Source organism: Schistocerca piceifrons, chromosome 2 (assembly GCF_021461385.2).
Source record: "Schistocerca piceifrons isolate TAMUIC-IGC-003096 chromosome 2, iqSchPice1.1, whole genome shotgun sequence".
NCBI lineage: Eukaryota > Metazoa > Arthropoda > Insecta > Orthoptera > Acrididae > Schistocerca > Schistocerca piceifrons.
This window is the reverse complement of record NC_060139.1, coordinates 748,438,650-748,463,618: the sequence shown is the minus strand read 5'-3', so window position 1 is coordinate 748,463,618 and position 24,969 is coordinate 748,438,650. Positions and strand designations below refer to the sequence as shown.

Genomic DNA, 24,969 nt, shown 5'->3' with positions numbered 1-24,969 from the left:
CCCAAAAACATACGTTTTTCATATTAGGTGCATTGTGCAGCCACCTACTGCCAGGTACTCCACATCAGCAACCGCAGTAGTCATTAGACACCGTGAGAGAGCAGAATGGGGCGCTCCGCGAAAGACACGGATTTCGAACGTCGTCAGGTGATTGGATGTCACTTGTGTCATACGTCTATACGTCAGATTTCCACACTCCTAAATATCCCTAGGTCCACTGTTTCCGATGTGATAGTGAAGTGGAAACGTGAGGGGACCCATACAGCACAAAAGCGTACCGGCCGACCTCGTCTGTTGACTGACAGAGACCGCCGACTGTTGAAGAGAGTCGTAATGTGTAATAGGCAGACATCTATCCAGACCATCACACAGGAATTCCAAACTGCATCAGCATCCACTGCAAGTACTATGACAATTACGGAAGAGATGAGAAAACTTGGATTTCATTGTCGCACAGCTGCTCATAAGCCACACATCACGCCAGTAAATGCCAGACGACTCCTCGCTTGGTGTAACGAGAGTAAACATTGGACGATTGAACAGTGGAAAAACGTTGTGTGGAGTGAGGAATCACGGTAAACAATGTGTCGATCCGATGGCAGGGTGTGGGTATGGCGAATACCCGGTGAAGGTCATCTGCCAGTGTGTGTACTGCCAATAGTAAAATTCGGAGGCGGTGATGTTATGGTGTGGTTGTGTTTTTCATGGATTGGGCTTGCACCCCTTGTTGTTTCGCGTGGTATTATCACAGCACAGGCGTACACCGATGTTTTAAGCACCCTCTTTCTTCCCTTCCCACTGTCGAAGAGCAATTCAGAAATGGCGATTGCATCTTTGAACACGCTCGAGCACCTGTTCATAATGCAGTACCTCTGGTGGAGTGGTTACACGGCAATAACGTCCCTGTAATGGACTGGCCTACTCAGAGTCCTGACCTGAATCCTACAGAACACCTTTGGGATGGTTTGGAACGCCGACTTCGGGCCAGGCCTCACCGACCGACATTGATACCTCTCCTCTGAGCAGCACTCAGTGAAGAATGGGCTGCTATTCCGCAAGACACCTTCCAGCACCTGATTGAACGTATGCCTGCGAGAGTGGAAGCTGTCATCAAGGCTAAGGGTGGGCCAACACCATATTGAATTCCAGCATTACCGATGGAGGGTGCCACGAACTTGTAAGTCATTTTCAGCCAGGTGTCCGGATACTTTTGATCACACAGTGAGGGTGCCTGGACACTTTTCATCCGATAGTCTATGAGACCATCCTCTCTCTTCATATGGTTACTTTGTCTCATTGTTTCAATGCCCTCCCTGATATTGCGGTTGACCATCCATGGTTGTTAGGTATGTAGGCTAGTATGTAACCAGTATTAAGCGCAAACCTAGAAATATATTACACCACCTTATGCATCACTCCTGTAGTGACCACGAAGACAAGATCAATCTAATTACAGTACACATAGACATTTAAGCAGTCTAGTGCAAGTACAGTTTCAAAACTGTACGCGCGAAATGGCAGATGAGAGAAACAGTTGTAGATACTATGACAACGGCGTCGGAGCCACAGAACTACTCACAGAGGCAAATAAAAATCAGTAAAAATGAGTAGTGGATCTCAACAAGAAGATAGTCTGTACCATTTGATGCTGCTTGTTCTTGACACAAGTAAAATGGTCCATACCTCAACGTCTATTTTTTTCCTTGCCTATGTTTATAGTGTTGGTATTTCTAGTTCTGACCATTAGTAACTCCTTTCAGAATACGAGACATTTATTTTTGGTATTGAGGCGAACATAACGGGTATGAGGGTAAAAGGCGGCACTACTCACCGTCATGAGCACGTCCATGGCTTTGCTCTTTAGCTCAAACGTCCCCTGCACGGGCAGCTCCTTCAGCTGCACCAGGTCCCCCTGAAACACAGACACACACCCATATGCAGTCACAGTCCGCGTTTGCAGTCACGTATAAAACTTAGTTACCCTGTTAGAATGGTCTGCTGTCTGAGTATGCAGCGTTCATCAGGACTAGGATATTTTTAGGAGATAGTTGTGTAGACCCGTGTTTCTCAACCATTTTTCCTTTGCGGTAAACGAAAATGTTTTTCAAATTTTCGCGACACCCCTACGTTTGATTTTTTTCCTAGATGCAAGAAAGCTAACACGTAAAGTACATGCAATACATTTTTATTATTATTATGTGAATGTTCAAGTATAATGATAGGCAGTTTCTCTCAAATTAGGCTAGTTCAAGAAACGATTTGGTGATAATTTTTTACTTTCTAGATATTATATCTACGGAAGATTATACGACGCTGAAAATATTGCGACACACCAATGTGTCGCGAGGTAGCGGTTGAGAAATGAGTGCACTCTTGTTCTAGTAAAATAAAACTTGCCACATAACATGATCAATTTTTGTTCGTTACAGAGATGCAGATGTTAGAATATAACCCGGCCAAACACACACGGAAGGTATTAAGCTTCCTTTTTAAATTTATTGGCTTTTAGAACGTGCACACACAGTCATCTTAACACAGGAAATGTTACACTACACTCCGTTCTGACGATGCAGAATATACACTGCTGGCCATTACAATTGCTACACCAAGAAGAAATGCAGATGATAAACGGGTATTCATTAGACAAATATATTATACTAGAACTGACATGTGATTACATTTTCACGCAATTTGGGTGCATAGGATCTGAGAAATTAGTACCCAGAACAACCACCTCTGGCCGTAATAACGGCCTTGATACGCCTGGGGATTGACTCATACAGAGCTTGGATAGCGTGTACAGGTACAACTGCCCATGCAGCTTCAACACGATACCACAGTGCATCAAGAGTAGTGACTGGCGTATTGGGACGAAACTGTTCAGCCACCACTGACCAGGCGTTTTCAATTGGTGAGAGATCTGGAGAATGTGATGGCCAGGGCAGCAGTCAAACATTTTCTATATCCAGAAAGGCCCGTACAGGACCTGCAACATGCGGTCGTGCATTAACCTGCTGAAATATAGGGTTTCGCAGGGATCGAATGAAGGGTAGAGCCACGGGTCGTAACACATCTGAAATGTAACGTCCACTGTTCAAAGTGCCGCCAATGCGAACAAGAGGTGACCGAGACGTATAACCAATGGCACCCCATACCATCACACCGGGTGATACGCCAGTATGGCGATGACGAATACACGCTTCCAATGTGCGTTCACCGCGATGTCCCCATACACGGATGCGACCATCATGATGGTGTGAACAGAACTTGGATTCATCCGAAAAAATGACGTTTTGCCATTCGTGCACCCAGGTTCGTCGTCGAGTACACCATCGCAGGCGCTCCTGTCTGTGATGCAGCGTCAAGGTTTACCGCATCCATGGTCTCCGACCTGATAGTCCATGCTGCTGCAAACGTCGTCGAACTCTTCGTGCAGATGGTTGTTGTCTTGCAAACGTCCCCATCTGTTGACTCAGGGATCGAGACGTGGCTGCACGATCCGTTACAGCCATGCGGATAAGATGCCTGTCATCTCGAAAGCTAGTGATACGAGGCCGTTGGAATCCAGCACGGCGTTCCGTATTACCCTCCTGAGCCCACCGATTCCATATTCTGCTAACAGTCGTTGGATCTCGACCAAAGCGAGCAGCATTGTTGCGATAGGATAAACCGCAATCGCGATAGGCTACAATCCGACCTTTATCAAAGTCGGAAACGTGATGGTACGCATTTCTCCTCCTTACACGAGGCATCACAACAACGTTTCACCAGGCAACGCCGGTCAACTGTTGTTGTGTATGAGAAATCGGTTGGAAACTTTCCTCATGCCAGCACGTTGTAGGTGTCGCCACCGGCGCCAACCTTGCGTGAATGCTCCGAAAAGCTAATCATTTGCATATCACAGCATCTTCTTCCTGTCGGTTAAATTTCGCGTCCGTAGCACGTAATCTCCGGGGTGTAGCAATTTAAATGTCCAATAGTGTACATTAGTTTAAGTCGAACCCTGGTACGAACTTACATAGGCTTAATAAAGGGCAGATTCCGACTTAAAGAAAATTTTACATAAACAAGTAACCAGGAAGAAAATGTTCGCAAGATACGCACAGGTAACATGCCATAAAAATGTTGCTGCTAACACAGTAAAAATGATAAATCGCCGTTGGTTACACGTTTGAGGCAATCCCAGTTCAATCTGTATTAATGATTATGTATCTAAATTAGCAATAAAATGTTCTTTTGTATGTCCTGCAAAAACTGTTTCAAAAGCTGCGAAGAAAGAATTGAATTTTTGTGCAGGTCTATGAATACCCGGTTGACAGAACATGAGATCACTATACAAGAACCAGATCTGGGTATTACAGCCATAAGTACAGTTACATCAGTATTCAGACGCAGACGTACACTGATAAGCCAAAACATTACGACCACGGCACACCGCGACGTTGGTTGCCGCCTGGTGGCGGTGCGGGCGTGTTAAGTGGTAACAAAAGCATGTAAGCGAAGCAGACACTGACGGAGGATCACCCTAGCGAAGGTATGAATGCAAACAGGGAAATCTCTTGAGATAAGTGACTCTGGCAAAGGACAGATTACGAATTACGAGCATGATGGAATAACTGTAGGCCAGTAACTTCTGTTAATCAGCACGACGAAAAACCAGAGAAAGTTGGCAATTTTACGTTATTAGTATTGAAAAAATGATCGTATAGCAGTGTTGGCCGGGAGGCCTCAAGCGGGGAAGTTCGGCCGCCGTATTGCAAGTCCTTTTTAGTTGACGCCACTTCGGCGACTTGCGAGTCAATAATGATGAAATGATGATGAAGAACACGCAACACCCAGTCGTCACGAGGCAGAGAAAATCCCTGACCCCGCCGGTAATCGAACCCGGGACCCCGTGTGCCGGAAGCGAGAACGCTACTGCACGACCACGAGCTGCGTTTATTATAAAATAACAAGGCGAAATTTAACAGTTTGGCTGGTTTTTCATTGTACTGAAAGTACAGATTGTTATTACGCAGAGCCTGTGAACGAGTAACCCGAAAACGGCAAAGCTGGTTAAATGTTCACGTGCTACTGTCGTGAGCATCTTCGGGAAGAGGTACAAGGACAGTGAAAATGCCACTAAGCGCTAAATGGTTGGACGCCCACGATTGTTCACAGAACGTGGGTTCAGAGACTTGTCTGCTCTGCAAAGCAGGATACACGGTGTTCTGTGGCATCTCTGCTGAAAGAGCACAATGCTGGTGCACGCACAAGTGTTTCAGAGCACACCGTTCATAGTACGTTGTTGAAGATGGAGCTCCGCAGCAGACCGCCCTTACATGTTCACATGTTGACACAACAACATCGTCAGTTACGATTGCAGTGGGCACGGGACCATCGGGATTCGATCGTCGATCAATGGAAACGTGTCTGCTCATCGGGTGAATCACATTTTTGTCACACTAGGTCAATGGTCGTCTGCACATATGCGTCATCGAGGTGAACGGCGGCTCTAAACACGCAGTGCAGGTTGGTGGGAGCAGTTTATGCTGTGGGGGACATTCTCCTACGCTTGCATGGGACCTGTCATAGTAATCAAAGATACGCTGACAGCTGCGAACCACCTGCATCCCTTCATGATGATAGATGATAACGCGAAATCAGGTTAGATTTACCTCTGCTTCATGTTGTAGTTTTATCAGTTCTCTTCGCTACTATCTTTCTTTAGTGCCAGAAACTTCCAGTACTGATACCTGACGTTCGAGGAAGAGTTTCTTCTCTGATAAGCACCCACAACGACTCAGATTCGATTTACAATTTTCGATGTTAGTTTACACTCGACACTGGAACGCAATACAATAAATTTATTAAATAAGACCAGATAAACCACTGTTAAGGATCGCCTACCTGTTCAGAGCTAAAGTGATCTGTAAAAAGTTGATATAAGAAACGCGAGTACCAGTAAATATTACGCACAAATTAAACCGTACAGAATATTCTAGAGGAATCAGACATCACAACACTTTCTTAATGAGACAATATTACAGTGTGGACCAAATAGAACATTCAAACAATGTTTCCCGATAACGCAAATTTTGTAATTTCGGCTAATTTTGCAATGAAAAACGATAATATGATATTAAATTAGGAATGCAACATGCTCAAAATAATTAATAAAACGATGCAGGTCTCATAAGAAAAATTCGGAACCAGAGGAATATGAACTTGGACATGTTATTACATTAAGAATAACTGGTGTCTGATATCTCTTGTATTAAAATTTACTAGAGAAATACAAAGAATCGTATAGTTATATGAACCAATAAGTTACAAAATCAGATAGACTGTGGTTTTAACTGCCATTAAGGGAAGTATCTAAGGTCATGCAAACGTGTCTCGGCTATCGCAATTTCTGATATGATAAAATCCCAGGGTATAAGAAGAGTGGCAGTGCCCTTTTGAAGAAACGTTTAATAATTTACTTCTCGTCATCTTCTGACAGAGAGCCAGTGAGGTGTTCTACAAATTATAGCCGTGACAGCTGTTGTGGTATGTATCTTTCTAATTATGCAGAAGTTAAAACTAAAATCATTCTGAATGTTGACCATTTACACAGTAGACTTCTTCGTCATTATCTTAACCTCATCAGTAGATCTCCCGCCTGTTACTGTTTCAGTTCAGCTGTCTGTTCCATTGTCTTCCTCTATATCATTTTCATCGCAGTTTCTAGGTCAGTACTTGTTTTGTTAGTCTTCACCTATCGGGGAGTGCTAGCTGTTCTACTCTCGTTTGCTTTATTAATTCGTTAACTTAATAAATTCCTAATTCGGAATGGATATCACCTCTACCATCCTCCACACCTACAAATCCTTAATCTTTCCCATCCTCTGTTATGCCAGTCCCGCCTGGATATCCGCTCCCCCCCCCCCCCCCCCCCCTGCCTTCCAAATTCTATAAGTCCCTCTAGATTCTCGAGCGCCATGTCTTCCACCTCGCCTTCAGTATACGCCTCCTGTCCCCCACGTGGATCCTCTACGACCTGATTCCTTTCCCCCATCTGCTCCTATTCCTCGAACATATCCATGTACTCTACGCCTCCCGTCGCCTTGATCGCCCTCATCCCCTGGTTGCTCCTCTCCTCTCCAACCCCCACCCTCTGCCACACCTTCACCTTTGTGTCCCCCTACCCTCCATCTCTACACCCTTCATCTACTTTCCCAAGGTGGCTTCCGTCGACTCCCCCTCCTGGATGATGCCCTCTCTCCCTCCATTTATCCCTCCTATGAACTCTGATCCTCACCTCCCCTTCCCTTCCTCTGTCCTTTTCCCAGGCTCCCTCTCCCCCTGCTTCCATCCTGTTTTTCCCTGCCTATTGTCTGTCTACTATTTTACCTGTCTGCTTCCTGTCTATATTATTAGCATCGCCTACCCTTTTGTTTTATCTTTTAACTTTCCACATTTTTCCGCCGTTTTACGATTTAAGTCACCGTTTTATCACCTACTTTTATTGTTTGTTATCTTCTTCTTATGTTTTAACAATTCTGTAGGCTGAAGAGCGGTGTATTAAACTACTGCCAGCGCGCCCACTTTGGAAGGATTCGAAAATCAATAAAGGAAAAAAAATCGGATATCAACATCTCTTAACTGATTTCTCAGACTTGTTACGCGTATTTAGGGTAGCTAATCGGCCGCCCAGTACTGGTACGAGGTAGGTTGAATTTGTCGTACGGTTGAACGCTAGGAGACCCAGGTCTCAGGATGCGCTGCGGCAGTTCCGGCTTCCGGCTAGGTGAAAGGTACCAGCATGACCAGGTACAAAGACCAGCAGCGTCGCCGGAAATCGGGAAAAATCCCAAAGCTGGGAATTTGGACAGCTGTTATACGAATGGCCTTTGTGCAGGAGATGCTCCAAGAAATGGCTGAGTGTCAGAGAATCTCATACATGACTACATTACAGCTGTCTCAGATTCGACAATAACTCACAGTCAAATATTAGTGCAAATCTGAATACATCTATGATGTCAGAAAAACGAGGCACATCCAACGACAAAACAATATTTCAATCTCTTTAAAATTACAGAAGATATTATTTCACAATGAATAAACAATTGATAGCGTTGCAGTATAGCTATCATCGCTGAAAGCTACACATCTGTGTCTTTTTTATTTTTTGGTATATTACGTTTTTTACATCTTTTCATTATGCAAACGTTTGTCAGAACATCGCATCCTCCATAGTTACATAGCCAATAAACACAGCATGAATAGCTCAAATTTTGTCATATTTGTGTATTTATTTAACGAACAGCTTAGTGTTTTGCCTGTTTTAACTTTAATTAAATGTTGAGGTTCAAATGGCGCTGAGCACTATGGGACTTAAATTAAATGTTGACTGCAAGAGCTATTAAAAAACTATGCTATTTAAAAGTGGTCAGCGCATGTGTTAGTGGACACCACAACTGAAAAGAGAACCAAAAGACGATTCTGATAAGAAGGCATAAATATTTGTGTCTATAATATTTAAGGACAACCTGTTATCATTTATCATGAGCACACTTGCACAAGAATGCTAGCTTATGTATTTATGAACTAAATATTACTTATATTTTTGTAAACTATCTGAGTGTAACCAAATGCTGATGACATTTCTTTATTGAAATTTTGTTGTAATACATTAATTTAGTCCAGGAAGTGATCTATTCGAATCAGATCATGTCTGTAGATCTTAAGGACGATGTATTTTTGGTGGGGACGGCCTTCTGCTAATGGAGAAAACTATGGGAATCAAGTGGAGACAGGAACTTTTCGAGTGTCGAGCTCAAGGGAGCAATTGCGGACACTTTTATGTTAGCTCTTGAAGAAGGCAGGCCTACCTATGATACAGTGCTTCATTCGGTCCTGTGGTTGATAGATTCTGGATGGTGAATGGCCGCTACGAGATTTTAACCTTTATGTTACATCTCGAAGAAGGTGAACACTTTTGTGTGGAGTCTTGGAAGTAAGCAGACCTGCCTATTGTAACGTGCATGATTTGGTCGTGTGGGTGTTTGATTCTGAGTGGTAGAGGCCGCTACAATAACTTTGTATTTCGAGAGGTCTGAATTTGTTCCATGGCAAGGACTCGTAAGTTTTTCCCCTTGATTCACGGAACTGAGAATAGATAGACCATGAGTTACGATTCTTTGCATAGTGTATTTTAATTTTGTGAATCAGTGTGTTGAACTCTGAACGGTCTTGAATATTTCCTATATTGTGACCACGAAATGGACTTAGTTTTAGTGTGGGGATTTTGCTGCTATCCTCGTAACGCTCTCAACGTAACTTTATTGCATTTGTCAAGGATATTTGCTGTCTGTATTTTAATCGAATATCGTAGGACCACTTCCCGTTTATTTGAGATGTCCTTTTTGAATAAACATTATTCAACACATTTCTCTGTCTCTACATCAATTATAGACGTTAGAACATAAGCCTTCTTATTAAATTATTCATTTATCTTTTGTTTTATATATCTGTATATTTTATTATTATTTATATTAGCCAATTCATAGAGAATTTGACAGCAGAATCACGGCTACACGTTATTACCTGCAGTGAATTAGCTGCAGAGTACGAAAGCAGACATGCGCTGCTCGACTCTATGACTACATGGAGCCATTCTTTTTAAAAAGAGCCTTGCATAGCCCAAGTACCTAAAGTGCGAGCAACTGCGGGTAAAGACGCAGGTGGTTTGCTCATATTGGATGCTTTTTGGAATAGCAGCTACGCTTAGCAGTAACCGTTAGATACCGTCGCAGACTACGGCTTTTCGTGAGTCTCATAGCTTTCATTTCAGTGGCCGATATACGCGTTTTCTCTTGCGTTCGTATTGTCCACGATTCTAAAATGTGCGTCAAAATGCGTGTAACCATTAGTTAATAATTTTTTTTCTATCCGCACTTTGTCGTTTTTAAGCCATTAGCTTACTTCGTAATCCAAGGAGTTAAAATAGAAACTTCTTTTTTATTAATTGAAAAACGAAGAACAACTTAAAAGGCGTCTTAACGATAGAGTGTTCAACAATCTACACTATAGTAACTAACAGGTTGTGACAGTGTTGTACATTTGTAACTAGCCAGAAGTACGTCTTCTCAGGTAGTGTTTCGTAATACCTGCTAATGTGAAAGTGCCTTACACTTGCTTAATAAGTAATCAAAGAATAAAAATCCCATCAGTCAAACTAAGACCTCACACTACAAACAACTTAAAGAGTGGTACCTTGGTATGTGGAACGACCACAGTTACAGTTCAATCGGCAGGGCGTCAGAGGCTACCATGAGGTGTAAATATGGGACTGATACTCATTTAAGTTTACGCTAAACAGGCAATATTTCCCTTCATCTCTCTAATTATTACAAAAATAACTTTTCTATTCTCGCACTCTACGTTACAGATTCGCAGTCGGCTAACTTGTTTTGTCGCGACCCTGCACTAATTCGCTTATGAGTGAGGCAGTTTTTCTCCAAACCTGCTTTTCTTTGGCTGGGTTCCTCACAGTATTCCCAGAGGCGTGCTACGGTAGTTTGCGTCCCCGTTTGTCGAAGGTCTTTCGAGCTACCTGATGGCGTTTCGTAATGAGTGCTGTGGGAGCTATTTGTCTACTTGGTATAGTTCCCTCCTCCCGGAAAGAAATCTACTCTTGCTAAATCAGCACTGTAGTCTATGTCAACTTCTTACCACCAAACTTACTGCAGCTGGTGTCACCACACCGTTTCTACGGGAATCTGTCGGCGAAAGAAGATACAAAGGAAGAAAGGATAGGATTTCCTGTAGCATCGACGGCGGGGTGATTAGGAACTCAGCAGTAACCGGTAGGACTGGTATGTTGAAGGAAATCAGCCGTGGCCCTAATTTGCGGATGCAGGTGTCATTATCCCTATTTTAGTGCATTATCAACACAAAAATTTTTCGGACTATGGATAAACACAACGACTGCAAACGGGTGAGGATTGAGAATCAAGAGAAGCAGGAAATGAATGAAGAATAAACTTCATAAAAAAATAAAAAATAACTTTACTGTGAACATATAGTGAAGGCGACTCGACCTGACGGAATACATATGAGGTTTTACATAGAGTATGCGAAAGAACTTGCTCCCCTTCTAACCGCAAAAGTCCATAGATCTCTGGAGGAGCAATGCGTCAAATAGACGCACGCAACTGTACGCCTATTTCGCTGACGTCAGTCAGTTGTAGAATTTTCGAAAAAGATTTCGTCTCCTTTCTGGAGACCGAAAATCTCCTCCACAGGAATCAAGGTGGGCCCCGAAGACTACGATCGTATGAAGCCCAGTTCGCTGTGTTCGTTCACGAGACTCAGAAATCAGTAGATACCGGCGATCAGGCTGATGACCTATGTCCTGCTCCTTGACTTCAGTAAGGCATTTGACACAGTTGTGCACTGACACCTAATGAACGTCAGACCGTTGCGAGGGGACTGAAGAACTCCTACCAAATGGGACACAGGTTGTCATTTGTAAGAGAGAGAAAACTTCAGACGTGACAATAACTTCAAGTGTCCCCCAAATGAGTGTTAAAAGTTCGTTGATTTTCACAATTCACATAAATGACCTAGTGAATAACTTGGAGAGCTCCAAGGGACTTTCTGCAGGTGACGCAGTCGCAGGTTTTAGGGGTATCAGTGCAGATATTTTTATTAGTGACTGAGGACAGTGTATTGAACAATATTGCATCAGTATTTACTTCATTTTTACAGTATAATTATAGTTATTAATAGGAGTACTTTTTTATGTTGGTTAGTACCTCCACGTATACACATGGCAACAGCAAACCATCTTATTTTCCCCTGGGGAGCAGATCACGTGTTGAGGTGTGGACACTTGGGTGCAAAAGGGGTAGTCTATATTGACAGGTGTAGTCCACTTAATGGTGCAGAAAATGTCTGGTAGTAAATTATGTGACATGTTTGCAAGAAGATTGTTAACTGTACACGAAAAACAACCAACATACTGAAGTGGGTACATATTAAGATAAGAATGATCGCAGTATCTGCACTTATGCCCCTCACAGCCTATACACAAAAATGTCGCAATTCTAGAAAATTGTAGCGAAATGCAAGAAGAAGTTGACTCCCAACAACAGAAACGTAACGTATGACATCTAAACAGGCGCAATTGCCGGTTATTGGATAGCTCAGTACTGTCGAACAATCACTCAAGATAGTCACATCATTAAATTTCTGGTAATATTCCCACGGGAAGAAGTGGAATCACAAATGAAGTAATTTTTTAACTAAGAAAGATAAGAGCGTGACTAAGATTCATTGGAAGAAGCCTCAGGCAGTGTAGTCGCCTCACGAAGCAGATAGCTAAAAAACTCTCGTTGGACCGATACCTGAGTACTCCTCGTCAATCTTACCTGTTAGGAGTGACAGTGGAAATAAAGAAGATCCAAAGAAGAGCAGCGCCTTTTGTCACAGGATTGCTTGCAAATGATGCTGCCATTTACCGTCTGGTAAAGTCATTAGAAGGTAAAAACCAATTGCAGAATGACTTGGACACTATAGTTGTATGGTGCTAAAAGTGGCAGTTGACGCTAAATAAGGATAAGTGTGAGGTCATTCACATGAATACTGAAAGGAATCCGCTAGATTTCGGATGCACACAAATGTAAAGGTTGTGAATTCAGCTAATTAACGCAGAGACTACTATCAGAAATAATTTAAACTGGAACAATCACCTGCATAATAATGTGCGGAAAGCGAACTAAAGTCTGCGATTTCTTGGCAGAACATTTAGAAGATGCAACAGGTCTACTAAAGAGACTGTTTAGACCATGCTTGTCCGTCCTCTTCTGGAGTACTATTGGGTGGTGTGGGATCCGTATCAGATAGGATTGCCAGACGGAACATCGAAACAGTCCTAAAAAAGGACGTCTCGTTTTGTGTTATCGGGAAATGGTGAAGAGAGTGTCACGGACATGATAAGCGAGTTGGGACGCTAATCCTTCAAACAAAGGCGTTTTTCGTAATGGCGAGATCTTTTCACGAAATTTAAGTCGCTAACTTTCTCCTCTGAATGCAAAATATTTTGTTGACACCAACGCACAGAGGAAGAAATGATCATCAAAATAAAATAAGAGAAATGAGAGCTCTTACGAAAAGATTTAAGTGCTCATCTGACCCACGCGCTGTTTGAGTGTGGAACGGTAGAGAAATGGTCTGAAGGTGGTTCGATGAACCCCTATCAGGCACTTAAGTTCGAATTACGGAGTAGTGATGTAGATGTGGATGCAGACACAGGTTCGCTTAGAAATGCCGAGAGCTTCACGATAATGCACGTTCATATCTAGTCTGCAGACGCTACAAGAGAGACGATGTCCGTCACGGAGTCGTTTGCTTCCAAAATGGCGAGAGTCTTAAGTTGCTAGTAAAATCTGCCAATGTATCTCATCCTCCTCCGTAAACGTTGCGAAAAGATCATGAAAGCGAAATTACAGAGATTCCACTTCACACGGAAGCTTACCAGTAATCGTTCTTCCTACTCATCATTTGATAAAGCAACAGGTAAGGGGTGGGAAAGGGAGGGAAGGGCGGAGGGGAGTGACAGTGGTACGCAAAGCACCCTCTGCCAAATGTAGAATATGGATATAGAGGTACACTATCTGATCTATTAGTGGACATTAATATGGAATGTGTTCATCCTTCGCCTTTATGACGGCTTGACGCTTGAATTTTGCGGGGGACGCTTTCAGTGAGGTGTCTGAACGTCTGTGGAGGAATGGCAGCTCATTTCTCTTCAAGAGCTGAAGCTAGAGACGGTAATGATGTTAGCTGCAGTAGGCTGAAGCGAAGTCGAAGTTCTAACTCATCTCAATCACATCATTTGATTGACAAATTAAAAGAAATGCACGTGGGCCAATGTGATATCCTTGTTAGTTTTCATGTCGTGTCGTTATTTACCAATATTCCAGTGAACGAAGCTATCTCATGTATATCTGATATTTTTCCAGTAGATATTGTGGAGCTATTCAGACACTGCCTCACCACAACCTATTTTCAACACAATATTGATTTTTATGAACAGATTGACGGCGTGGCTATGGGCAGTTCTCCTAGTCCAGTTGTTTCAAATTTGTTTATGATGAACTTTGGACAACAGGCGTTGCATACTACCAGAAAAAGACCAACCATGTGGTACCTTCGTATTATGGACACACGGTGCAGAGGAGATGGATGACTTCCTGGTACATCTCAACAGTATCAGTCCGAAAATACAATTTAATATGGAACGGAGAATAACGGCCTGCTGAATTTCTTGAATGTGTCTGTTATCAAGTGAGGGGACGGGACGTTGGGTATGCAGAGTATGCAGAGTATGCAGAGTATGCAGAAAAGACACGCATACGTTACCTGAACAGAGAGTCCAACCGTCACCCAAGACAAAAGAGAGGGATCATTAAAACCTTGGTAGATAGGGCGCACAAAATTTGTGAAACGACTTACATAAAAGATGAGCGTGAAAATCTACGGTCGCCATTCAAGAAGAAGGAGATAGATAGAGCACTTCGCCGTAGAGAGAGAATCAGGACCGATGAGGAACGACAGCCGCCCAAAGCGGAAGTTTGGCTTCCGATCATCACAACGATTACAGATCGCATTGGGAAAGTGTTGAGCGAGTACGGTGTGGAAACTATCTTAGACCCACCAGGAAGATAAAAGGATGTTTAAGATCGGCAAAAGATATATGACATCCTTCGGCTACACCGGTTGAACATAAAATTCATTTGAGCTACATTGGTACCATAAAAAGAAGTGTTAAATACCAGTCTCGTTGAACACAAGAGGAATTGCCGCCTAGGACATACGGATAAATCGGCCCTAGCGGAACATACTTGCCAAGAGGGTGATCATGAAATAAAATTCACTGAGACGAGTGTCATATCGAAAACATCGTATTATCATGCGCCTATGTACAGAGATGCTATTGACATTTATAAACACCATAATAATTTTAGCAAAAAAGAGGAAGGTATTAAATGAGATCAAATTTGGGTGTCAACTCTGTAACACAAGAATGACGATCGATTGAGTACTTTCAATCGAGTATGTCGGCAATACCAGCGATAATCTCATAGCCGACGTCACATGATGGACTGTGATGCCCTCCACACTGGCTACGTAATCGAAGCTCCCTCGAGTTCTGGTTGCAGTTAGCAAGATGTTTTCCGTAGTGGGAGAGGAAACGTTAGGAGAAAGTTTTATACATCGACAACAGCCTAATAGCACGGATGTTTTAAGTGAAGTCATTTCAAACGTGTTCCATTGGGTGCAAGTCGCGACTCTGGGCATACCAGTCCATTTCAGGATTATTATTGTCCACAAATCATTGCCTCACAGATGCTGCTTTATGGCTGGGGACAGCGTTATGCTGGTACAAATTATCATCGTCTCCGAACTATTCCTCTATTGTACGAGTACACAATGCCGTAAAGTGCGTGCATGTCGTTCCGCATCTAGTGTTTTCTTAAGCGCAATAACAGATCTTCTCCGTAATAGAGAAAAACACCTCCATTCCATAAGAGCTTCTTTTCCGTACTTCGCTGTTGGCACTACACATGGTGGCAGGTAACGTTCTCCTGGCATCCTCCAAACCTACACCCTTTCACCCCACTGCCACATGCTATACCGTGATTCATCACTCAAAATCACTCGGTTCACACATTCACTGCGCAGTGTTATCGCTCTTTTACACCACCTCAAGCGTGACTTAGCAGTGATTACAGGAATTTCGGTCTTGTTTCTAACATTCATGTAGACTGACGGCAGTGGGCGCCATTACAGTACATTTCCAGCCGAAGACCCGCATTTCTTCGTTACTGTTCAGTTCCCGTGCTCAATTTAGGACAAAATGCTGTTGGAAATTTGTGACGTATATCTTATTTTCTTTTGATATTGCTCCTTTCGATAGCAATATGCTCAACTATGAATCCAATTTCTAATAACGTGAGGTGTAAATTCTTTTGTTTTTCAGACTCTACAGAGAGAATCTATGTATAATAAAAACTGCCAAAATATAACTTTCTGCTGCGTATGAAGAGTGTGCTACGTCGTCTTCTTTTCCTTGTCGTTTATCCCATTTAGTGACGACTCCACTGTATTCAAGTTTCGACAAATTTATTTTATTTAACTTTGCGGCCGTATGTCCTTCCACTGCTGCAGTCGTCAGTCATGTAAGGGTGAAAAATCGTGTAACTTTTGTTTTGTGTGATAGTATTTTAACTGTTTGTGTATCATATTTTCTCAGGACAAAAAAAGAGGACCTGCACAGTACTTGCAGAGACGAGTGTGGGAAAATACCGAAAAGCTCAAATTGCTCGAATCATCACACAAAGTCGTTAATAGATCTGGCTATGGCTCACCTTCCCGTCCCGCAATGTAGTGCGCTGCGCGATTTATCAATCACGCTTGTGAGTAGTAAGTGAACTTTACTATAGTTGTAAAACTACCGTAGGCTACAGTAAACTATCATATTAAGCGTAGACTACGGTAATTTTACTAGTAGCCTTGGCAGTTAAAGTCATACCCGCGTTGCCTGTGCGTTAGGTGTGTAGCACACCCATCGGGCGTTACCTCGCCGCTTTCTTTGCATATACACTGAAGAGCCAAAGAAAATGGTACATCTGCCTAATATCGTGTAGTGTCCCAGTGAACACGCAGAAGTGCCTCAACACAACGTAGCATGGACTCGATTAATGTTTGAAGTACTGCTGGATGGAAGTGACACCACGAATCCTGCAGGTTTGTCAATAAATCGATAAGAGCACGGAGGGGGTAAGAGATCTCTTCTGAACAGCACGTTACAAGGCATTCCAGACATGGTCAATAATGTTCATGTCTGGGGAGTTTGGTGGCCAGCGGAAGTGTTTAAACTCAGAAGAGTGTTCCTGGATCCACGCAGTGGCAATTCTGGGCGAATGGGATGTCACATTGTCTTGCTGGAATTGCCGAAGTCCGTCGGAATGCACAATGAACATGAATGGATGCAGGTGATCAGACAGGATGCTTACGCACGTGTCTGTCACCTGTCAGAGTCGTATCTAGACGTATCAGGGGTTCCATATCACTCCAACTCCGCACGCCCCACACCAATACAGAGCCTCCACCAGCTTGAACAGACCCCAGCTGACATGCAGGGCCCATGGATTCATGAGGTTGTCTCCATACTGTACATGTCCATCCGCTTGATACAATTTGAAACGACACTCGTCCGACGAGGCAGCATGTTTCCAGTCATCAACAGTCCATTGTCAGGTGTTGATGGGCCCAGGCGAGGCTCAAAGCTTTGTGTCATGCAGTCATCAAGAGTACACGATTGGAGCTACGACTCCGAAAGCCCATGTCGATGATGTTTCGTTGAGTGTTCACACTCTGACGCTTGTTGATGGCCCAGCATTTAAATCTGCAGCAATTTGCGGAAGGGTTGCACTTCTGTCACATTGAACGATTCTCATCAGTCGTCGTTGGTCCCGTTCGTGCAGATTCTTTTTCCGGCCGCAGCTAGGTCGGAGATTAGATGTTTTACTGGATTCCAGATATACACGCCAGACTCATGAAATTGTCGTACAGGAAAATCCCCAACTCTTCGCTACCTTGGAGATGCTGTGTCCCAGTGCTTGTGCGTTGACTACGACACCACGTTCATACTCATGTAATTCTTGATAACTCGCCATTGTAGCAGCAGTAACTGATCTAACAACTGTGTTGTCTTATGTAGGCGTTGCCGACTGCATCGCCCTATTGTGCCTGTTTACACATCTCTGTATTTGAATGTGCATGCCTGTAACAGTTTCTTTGGCGCTTCATTGTAAAAGCTGTTACGTGGAGACCGTCCCTGGGTGGTAACATGTTTGCCTCCCATGCACTGGGCCCGGGTTCGATTACCGGTCGGGTTGGGGATTTTTCTCCGCTCGTGGACAGGATGTTGTGTTGTCCTCATCATCATTTCGCCCTAATCATCGGCCGCAAGTCGCCCAACGTGGCGCAGACTGAAATAAGACTTGCACTGGCGACCGAAACCGACTGGGCCCTCCCGGCCAACAATGCCATACGATCATTTCACTTTACGTGGAGACCGTAGCGTTCGCGTTGTAAACAAAGATAGTTCATTGCGACCCCATTGCAGTCGAGGTCTTCTCTTTGTGCAGCGGAGCCTGAACGGCAGCGCGTTATGGCAGTTACAATTGTAAACCTTTTATTTTGTTTTCTTTAAACAACATCTTTTGAACGCTGAAGTTTTATTGTATGCAGGTTCACGCGCGATCATTGAGTTTTACAAATTTTGGTTGCTTGGAGGGTTTATTTAAGTAGCTAAAGCTTTTTAAAAGCTGTTTTCAAATTCTGGATTTTTGAATATTTAAACAAATTTTTATAAAGTATTATAGGATTTATTAAAACCCAGCAGATTACCACTCCACTACCTAGCTCCCTGTCGTTTCAGTCATTTGAAGTGTATGGTAGCGCTGTCACAAGTAGTATTTGCTATAGGATTTAGTCCGTATCAGGACACTCCTGTATCTGCAGTTGTTGCAGTTGATAACGGACGGTATTATTATACTAATATCACTAATTAGTCGCTCTCGTTTAAATGGAAACTTACTTATGTATTAATTCTTTTGACTTGTTACCGGCCGGCCTAAGTGGACGAGCGGTTCTAGACGCTACAGTCTGGAACCGCGCGACCGCGACGGTCGCAGGTTCGAATCCTGCCTCGGGCATGGATGTGTGTGATGTCGTTAGGTTAGTTAGGTTTAAGTAGTTCTAAGTTCTAGGGGACTGATGACCTCAGAAGTTAAGTCCCATAGTGCTCAGAGCCATTTTTTGAACTTGTTACCGAACTTTATTCTCAGCAGCTAGTCTTCGCGTTGCCCTATGATTTGTGACTATTTAAATGTGCAATTCACACACAGATACGGAATTTTAATGATAAAATACTGATGCACCATGATATACTGTACATACAGAAATGCATAACGTGTTGATCGTGTCATTTAATAATGAAACGAAGAACTAAAAAAGAGCTAACTGACGAGACGATTCCAAAACATTGGTGAAACATATATTCTAGAAGTTAAAAATAGCTACATTCCGAATAAAAATAAAAAAAAGTTGTTTCTGCCACTTTTTAACTTTGACGCATTTCAGCATATTTTTTTCGAAAAATAACGTGGGCTCGTCCGGGATTTGAACCCGGGACCTCTCGCACCCGAAGCGAGAATCATACCCCTAGACCAACGAGCCGACACAACAGGTTTTGCTCTCTCCATGTGAGACGCGCCTCTCTCTTCGTGTAGCCTCGACGGCAGACTGGCACACGTTAGCGGAATTGCCAGTCTGTGACGTCATGACGCGTTAGCGCATGCCACGGCGGGAGAGCGTGCACGAACCATCGGAAAGACGAGCTGCCTGGACTTTCTCCGTCGTGCTGCTCACCGTAAGAGTCGCTGTCGTAGAAAGTGAGTATTATCTGGTTGAAACGTCCTTCGATGGCTGGAATAACAGAGATGGAACATAGTTCGTAATGCGTAATAATAGAACAGCGAATCGGTCACAACAAATTTCAAAGAAACACGCGCATACTTCGCTGAAGTTGTTTAGAAAAGTGCAGAACTCTTGCATCAAGATAATAAGAACGACGTATTAACCTTACTTGACATGAATATAATTCCTGTGTCCTAACCTCAGCGTATCTTCCTAGAATGACTTTGCCCTGAGGCACGCTTCACAGCGAGGCGACAAAAATTATGGAACAGCGATATGTACTTTTACAGATGGCGGTAGTATTGCGTACATAAGGTATAAAAGGGCAGTGCAATGTCAGAGGTGTCATTTTTACTTTGGTCATTCATGTGAAAAGGTTTCCTACGTGATTTTGGCCGTACGGGGGGAATTAACAGACTTTCGAATGGCAGTTAGAACTTGACGCATGGGACATCCCATTTCGGAAATTGTTAAGGATATCAATATTCCGTGATCCACAGTGTCAAGAGTGTGCCTAGAACACCAAAGTTCAGGCACTACGTCTCACCGACCGAGAGCAGCCGCGTTTGCGTAGAGTTGTCAGTGCTCACAGACAAATAACACAGCGTGAAAAATCCGCAGAAATCAACGTGGGACGTACGACGAACGTATCCGTTAGGTCAGTGCGGCGAAATTTGGCGTTAATGGGTTATGGCAGTAGACAACCGACGCGAGTACTTTTGCTAACAGCACCACATCGCCTGCAGCACCTCTCGTGGCCTCGTGACCATATCGGACAACTGGAAACCGTGTCCTGGTCAGGTGAGTCCCGATTTCAATTAGTGAGAGCTGATGCTACGGTTCGAATGTGCCTCAGACCCCACGAAGCCATAGATCCAAGTTGTAAACAAGGCATTGTGCAAGGTAGTGGTGGCTCCATAAAGGTATGGACTATGTTTACACGGAATGGATTGGGTCCGCTAGTCTAACTGAACCGATCATTGACTGGAAACGGTGATGTTCGACTACTTGGAGCTCATTTGCAGCCATTCATGGACTGCATGTCCTCAAACAACGATGGAATTCTTACAGATAACAATGTGCCATATCAACGGGTAGCAGTTATTCGCGATCGGTCTGAAGAACATGGACAATTCGAGAAAATGCTGTGAACACCCAGACCGCCTGACATATATCCCTTCAGACATTTATAGGACATAATCGAGAGGTCATTTCGTGCACAAGATCCTGCAGCGGCAGAACTTTCGCAGTTATGGACGGCTATAAAGGCAGCGTGGATCCACATATGTGCAGGGGACTTCCAACGACTTGTTGAGTCTTGTTTCTGCACTACAGCAGGCGAAAGGAGATGTGAAACGATATTAGGAGCTATCTTGTGACTTGTTCCTCTGTGTACGGCGTTTCTGGTGCGTCACTAGAATTTTACTGTCGTTGTCAGCACCTCGTGTAACTGCAAAAGCCACAAATAAGTGACAGAAGGACTTACCAAAAGAAGCATAAGGAAGAGAAGCCGTACCGGAAATTCCCTATTTCCTAACAGGTTCTGTTACGTAAGAGAAGTGACCGAGGTGGTGCAGTGGTTAGCACAAATGGACTCGCATTCGGGAGGACGACGGTTGAAATCCGCGCCCGGCCATCCTGATTTGGGTTTTCTTCATTTCCCGAAATCGCTTCAGACAAATTCCAGATGATTCCTCTGAAAAAAGGACGTTACATATTTACTTGCCCATCGTGGTCATTAGCGACGCAGCACGAGCTCAGTCCGGAACCGCGCTGTTGCTACGGTCGCAGGTTCGAATCCTGCCTCATGCATGCATGTGTGTGATGTCCTTAGGTTACTTAGGTTTAGGCAGTTCTAAGTCTAGGGGACTGATGACCTCATATGTTAAGTACCATAGGGCTTAGAGCCATTTGAACCATTTTTCACCTTACTGGAACAACACATAGGTAGCAGGTTTGAGAATGGATACTTTCTCAAATATCACCAGAAGTAATAAATAAACCTATTCCACACCAGAAAAAGGAAAATCATATGAACGAGATTACGACACACATGATAAAACTAAAGGGAGAGCTACATACTTATTTACAAAATATCGCCACAGGGATGAAGGAGTATAAAGGTTTTTATCATGCATTCGAAAATGTCATCGGACTGCTACGGTCGCAGGTTCGAATCCTGCCTCGGGCATGGATGTATGTGATGTCCTTAGGTTAGTTAGGTTTAAGTAGTTCTAAGTTCTAGGGGACTGATGACCTAAGATGTTAACTCTCATAGTGCTCAGAGCCATTTGAACCATTTTTGAAAATGTCGTCATTGGTCACCATGTTCCGTTTGGGGCAAGGATAGGATGGTAACCGGCTTTTAAGGGAACTATCCGGTCATTTGCCTTGATTGATTTAGCTTAATGAGGAAACCTCTTAATTTGGATGGCTGGATACCCTATATTTGGCACAAAGTCGCAGTATTTCTAATTCACAACATTGAATACAGAAAAGATGTAATGAAACTGTACTGCATTTTGTGCCATATAGTATTTAATTATTACTAAACGTCTTTCTTCTTGTTAAGCCATCATCAGTTACTAAGCCCCGTCAACGTTGAGGTAGTTAAAGGAGTACTACTACTTACAGAACACATGTGGTTGCCGAAGGAAATCGGCAGTACTCATGGTTAAAGAAATATCCTGTAGCCTCTTCAAGTACTGAAGGAAAGCACAGAACCTACACGTGCGTGGCCAGATGCAGATTTGAAATCCAGTACTCCTGTTGATGAGTGTCACAACTATCATAAGATAAAGGAAAGAAAATTAGTGCTTAACTTCTCGTTGACAAAGACGTCATTAGAGACGGAGCAAAATCTCGTATTAAGAAGGAACGTGGAAGGAAATCGGTCGGCCTCTTTCAAAGAAACCATCTTGGCATTTGCCTTAAGCGATTTAGAAAAATAAAGGAAAACTTTAATTAGGATGTCACATGATGCAGATGGGCAGATGCGATTACTGTTGGGCTGCTAATGCGTTTATTTTGTTCTGTTATTCATTCTATATAAAGGACCTGTTCGAGATCATTTTTCCACACTTCGCCATCATCATCATCATCATCATCATCATAATCACCACCACCACCACAAGCCATTGTGCTCATTGCTGAGCCTCGTGACCCAGTGAACTAAACGTCTCCATCCTGTACGGTTACCAACATTTGTTAGAGCCTGCTGAAAAGGTACACTGGAGATCCTCTTGATTTGATCTACCCATGTGTCCCCCTCGGTCTCTTGCCCTCAATCTTCCGTTGCATGATTATTTTCTTTGGTTTTCTCCATTTCTTATCACAATTAGGTCAAAGAATTTGATAATTTTTGACAAAGGAATTCGCCAAACAGCCGTGCATTTGAGAATTTATTTTATTTTATTTTAGCTACCAGTTTCGGCAGCTCATTATGGTATCTTCAGGCCACCGTATGCACCACTCAAAAACAATCGATATTGGTATACTGGGGTCATATGTTTCTGGATGTCAAAAATTCTCAAGTGCATGCTTCGACGACTGTCAAGTCCTTGCCAATGAAGCATTTTGATTAAGTTTCTTAATTCTGTGTTGGTCTCAGGCATAGATTATTCCATCAGAGATGTTGTATACGCAAGATGTACATGAGTAAGCAATGTTGTGTCATGGTAAGCAAAACGCCCAATGTTTTAACCATATTTGAAATCATGATTAGGTAGTCGGAACCGCAGAAGCGCAAGGCCATTTAGAGAACACTTTTTTACACAAGTGACTTATCATTTGTCCCTCCCCCATCCTCTCCTTTTCCCTGCTGCTAATTGTGATACGCAGTGTAAATCTTGCACCTTAGGCGCCCGTGTCAGCCTGGCACCCTAAGCGGCAGTTTTTGTCGCCTGGGCCTTAAACGAAAGCAGATATCCAGTGATGCAATAGCAGGTACCGTAGTGAAGTACTTAGTAGAGAACAGTACCAGTAATCCCCTAGTATTCCAAAGGCAACCAGTGAAATCGAAGAATTGTCAGTGGCCTATTCATGGTAGTGGGTGGTATCTAGTGATGGTCCAGGCTCAAGGGACAGCTTTGTGACCGTCTGGACCCATGACGCTACTAGTACTACGTAACTTATCCAACTTCCGAAGGCATTTCCGGAGAAGTTGCACTACCTGCAGAGCGTAAAATCCCATCGTTCCAAAGTGGATCCAGATCCGCGCAACCCCATGACAGTTTTCATGTTCTAAGGGTGTTTCCGGATCAGTGATGACACGTGCATGATATTAGTTTCCATCAGGGTGTCTACGGATTCCCAGATCCATCGCTCCACTAGCACAACGTTAGGTTCGAACTGTCGAGGATGTGTCTACATCGATGCCGCCACTTGCATATCATTGGATTTGAGCTTTCACTGGCTGTGTGGATCAGTGTTGCCATCTATGTGACATTAGGTTCCAACTTGCGAGGGTATAAGCTGGTCCTGATACGAACTGCACTTTAGGTTCCATTGTCTTAAGACGAGGCACCAGCGGTGCTTGACATCATGCATTTATTACGTATATGGTTGGAGATGCAAAATCCTAATTATGCTGATATCAGATTCATATTATTAATCCATAGACTTATGAAAAAATCAAAGCTAATTTTTCACGTGCCCAATGTTTAGGACGCTGTAAGTCACGAATTACATTGAAAGGTCAAAGAAACTGGTATAGGCATGCGTATCCAAATACAGAGATATGTAAACAGGCAGAATACGACGCTGCTGTCGGCAATGCCTATGTAAGATTACAAGTGTCTGACGCAGTTGCCAGATCGGTTACTGCTGCTACAGATCAAGATTTAAGTGAGTTTGAACGTGGTGTTATAGTCGGCGAATGAGCGATGGGACACAGTATTTCCGAGGTAGCAAAGAAGTGGGGATTTTCCCATACGATGATTTCATAAGTGTAACGTATCAGGAATCCGGTAAAACATCAAATCTCCGACATCGCTGCGGCGTAAAAAGATGCTGCAAGTATGCGACCAACGACGACTGAAGAGAATCGTTCAACGTGACAGAAGTGCAATCCTTCTTGAAATTGCTGCAGATTTCAATACTGAGCCATCAATAAGTATCAGCGTGCGAACCATTCTACGAAACATCATCCACTCGTGTACCCGCGATGACTACACGACACAAAGCTTTACGCTTCGCCTGGGCCCGTCAACACCGACATTACATTGGACTGCTGATGACTGGCAACAACATGTTGTCTGGTCGGAAGAGTCTCGTTTCAAATTGTATAGAGTAGATGAACGTGTACAGGTATGGAGACAACCTCATGAACGACCCTGCATGTCAGCAAGGGACTATTCGTGCTGCTGGAGGCTCTGTAATGGTATGGGGCGTGTGCAGTTGGACTGATATGGGACCCCTGATACGCCTAGATACGACTCCTGACAAGTGATA

General features: G+C 43.4%; 1 protein-coding gene and 1 non-coding gene across 2 annotated transcripts in view; both read right to left on the bottom strand.

The window, feature by feature from the left end:
- The window catches only part of LOC124775818 (retinal guanylyl cyclase 2-like), a 295,210-nt gene that overhangs the window by 120,386 nt on the left and 149,855 nt on the right, over positions 1-24,969 (bottom strand). The window contains exon 4 of the mRNA XM_047250651.1: positions 1,832-1,912. Coding sequence (XP_047106607.1) covers positions 1,832-1,912 — 81 coding nt within the window. The remainder of the gene's footprint in view (positions 1-1,831; positions 1,913-24,969) is intronic.
- Trnap-cgg lies at positions 19,207-19,278 on the bottom strand. Its single transcript has one exon. It is a non-coding gene; the product is annotated as a tRNA-Pro (tRNA).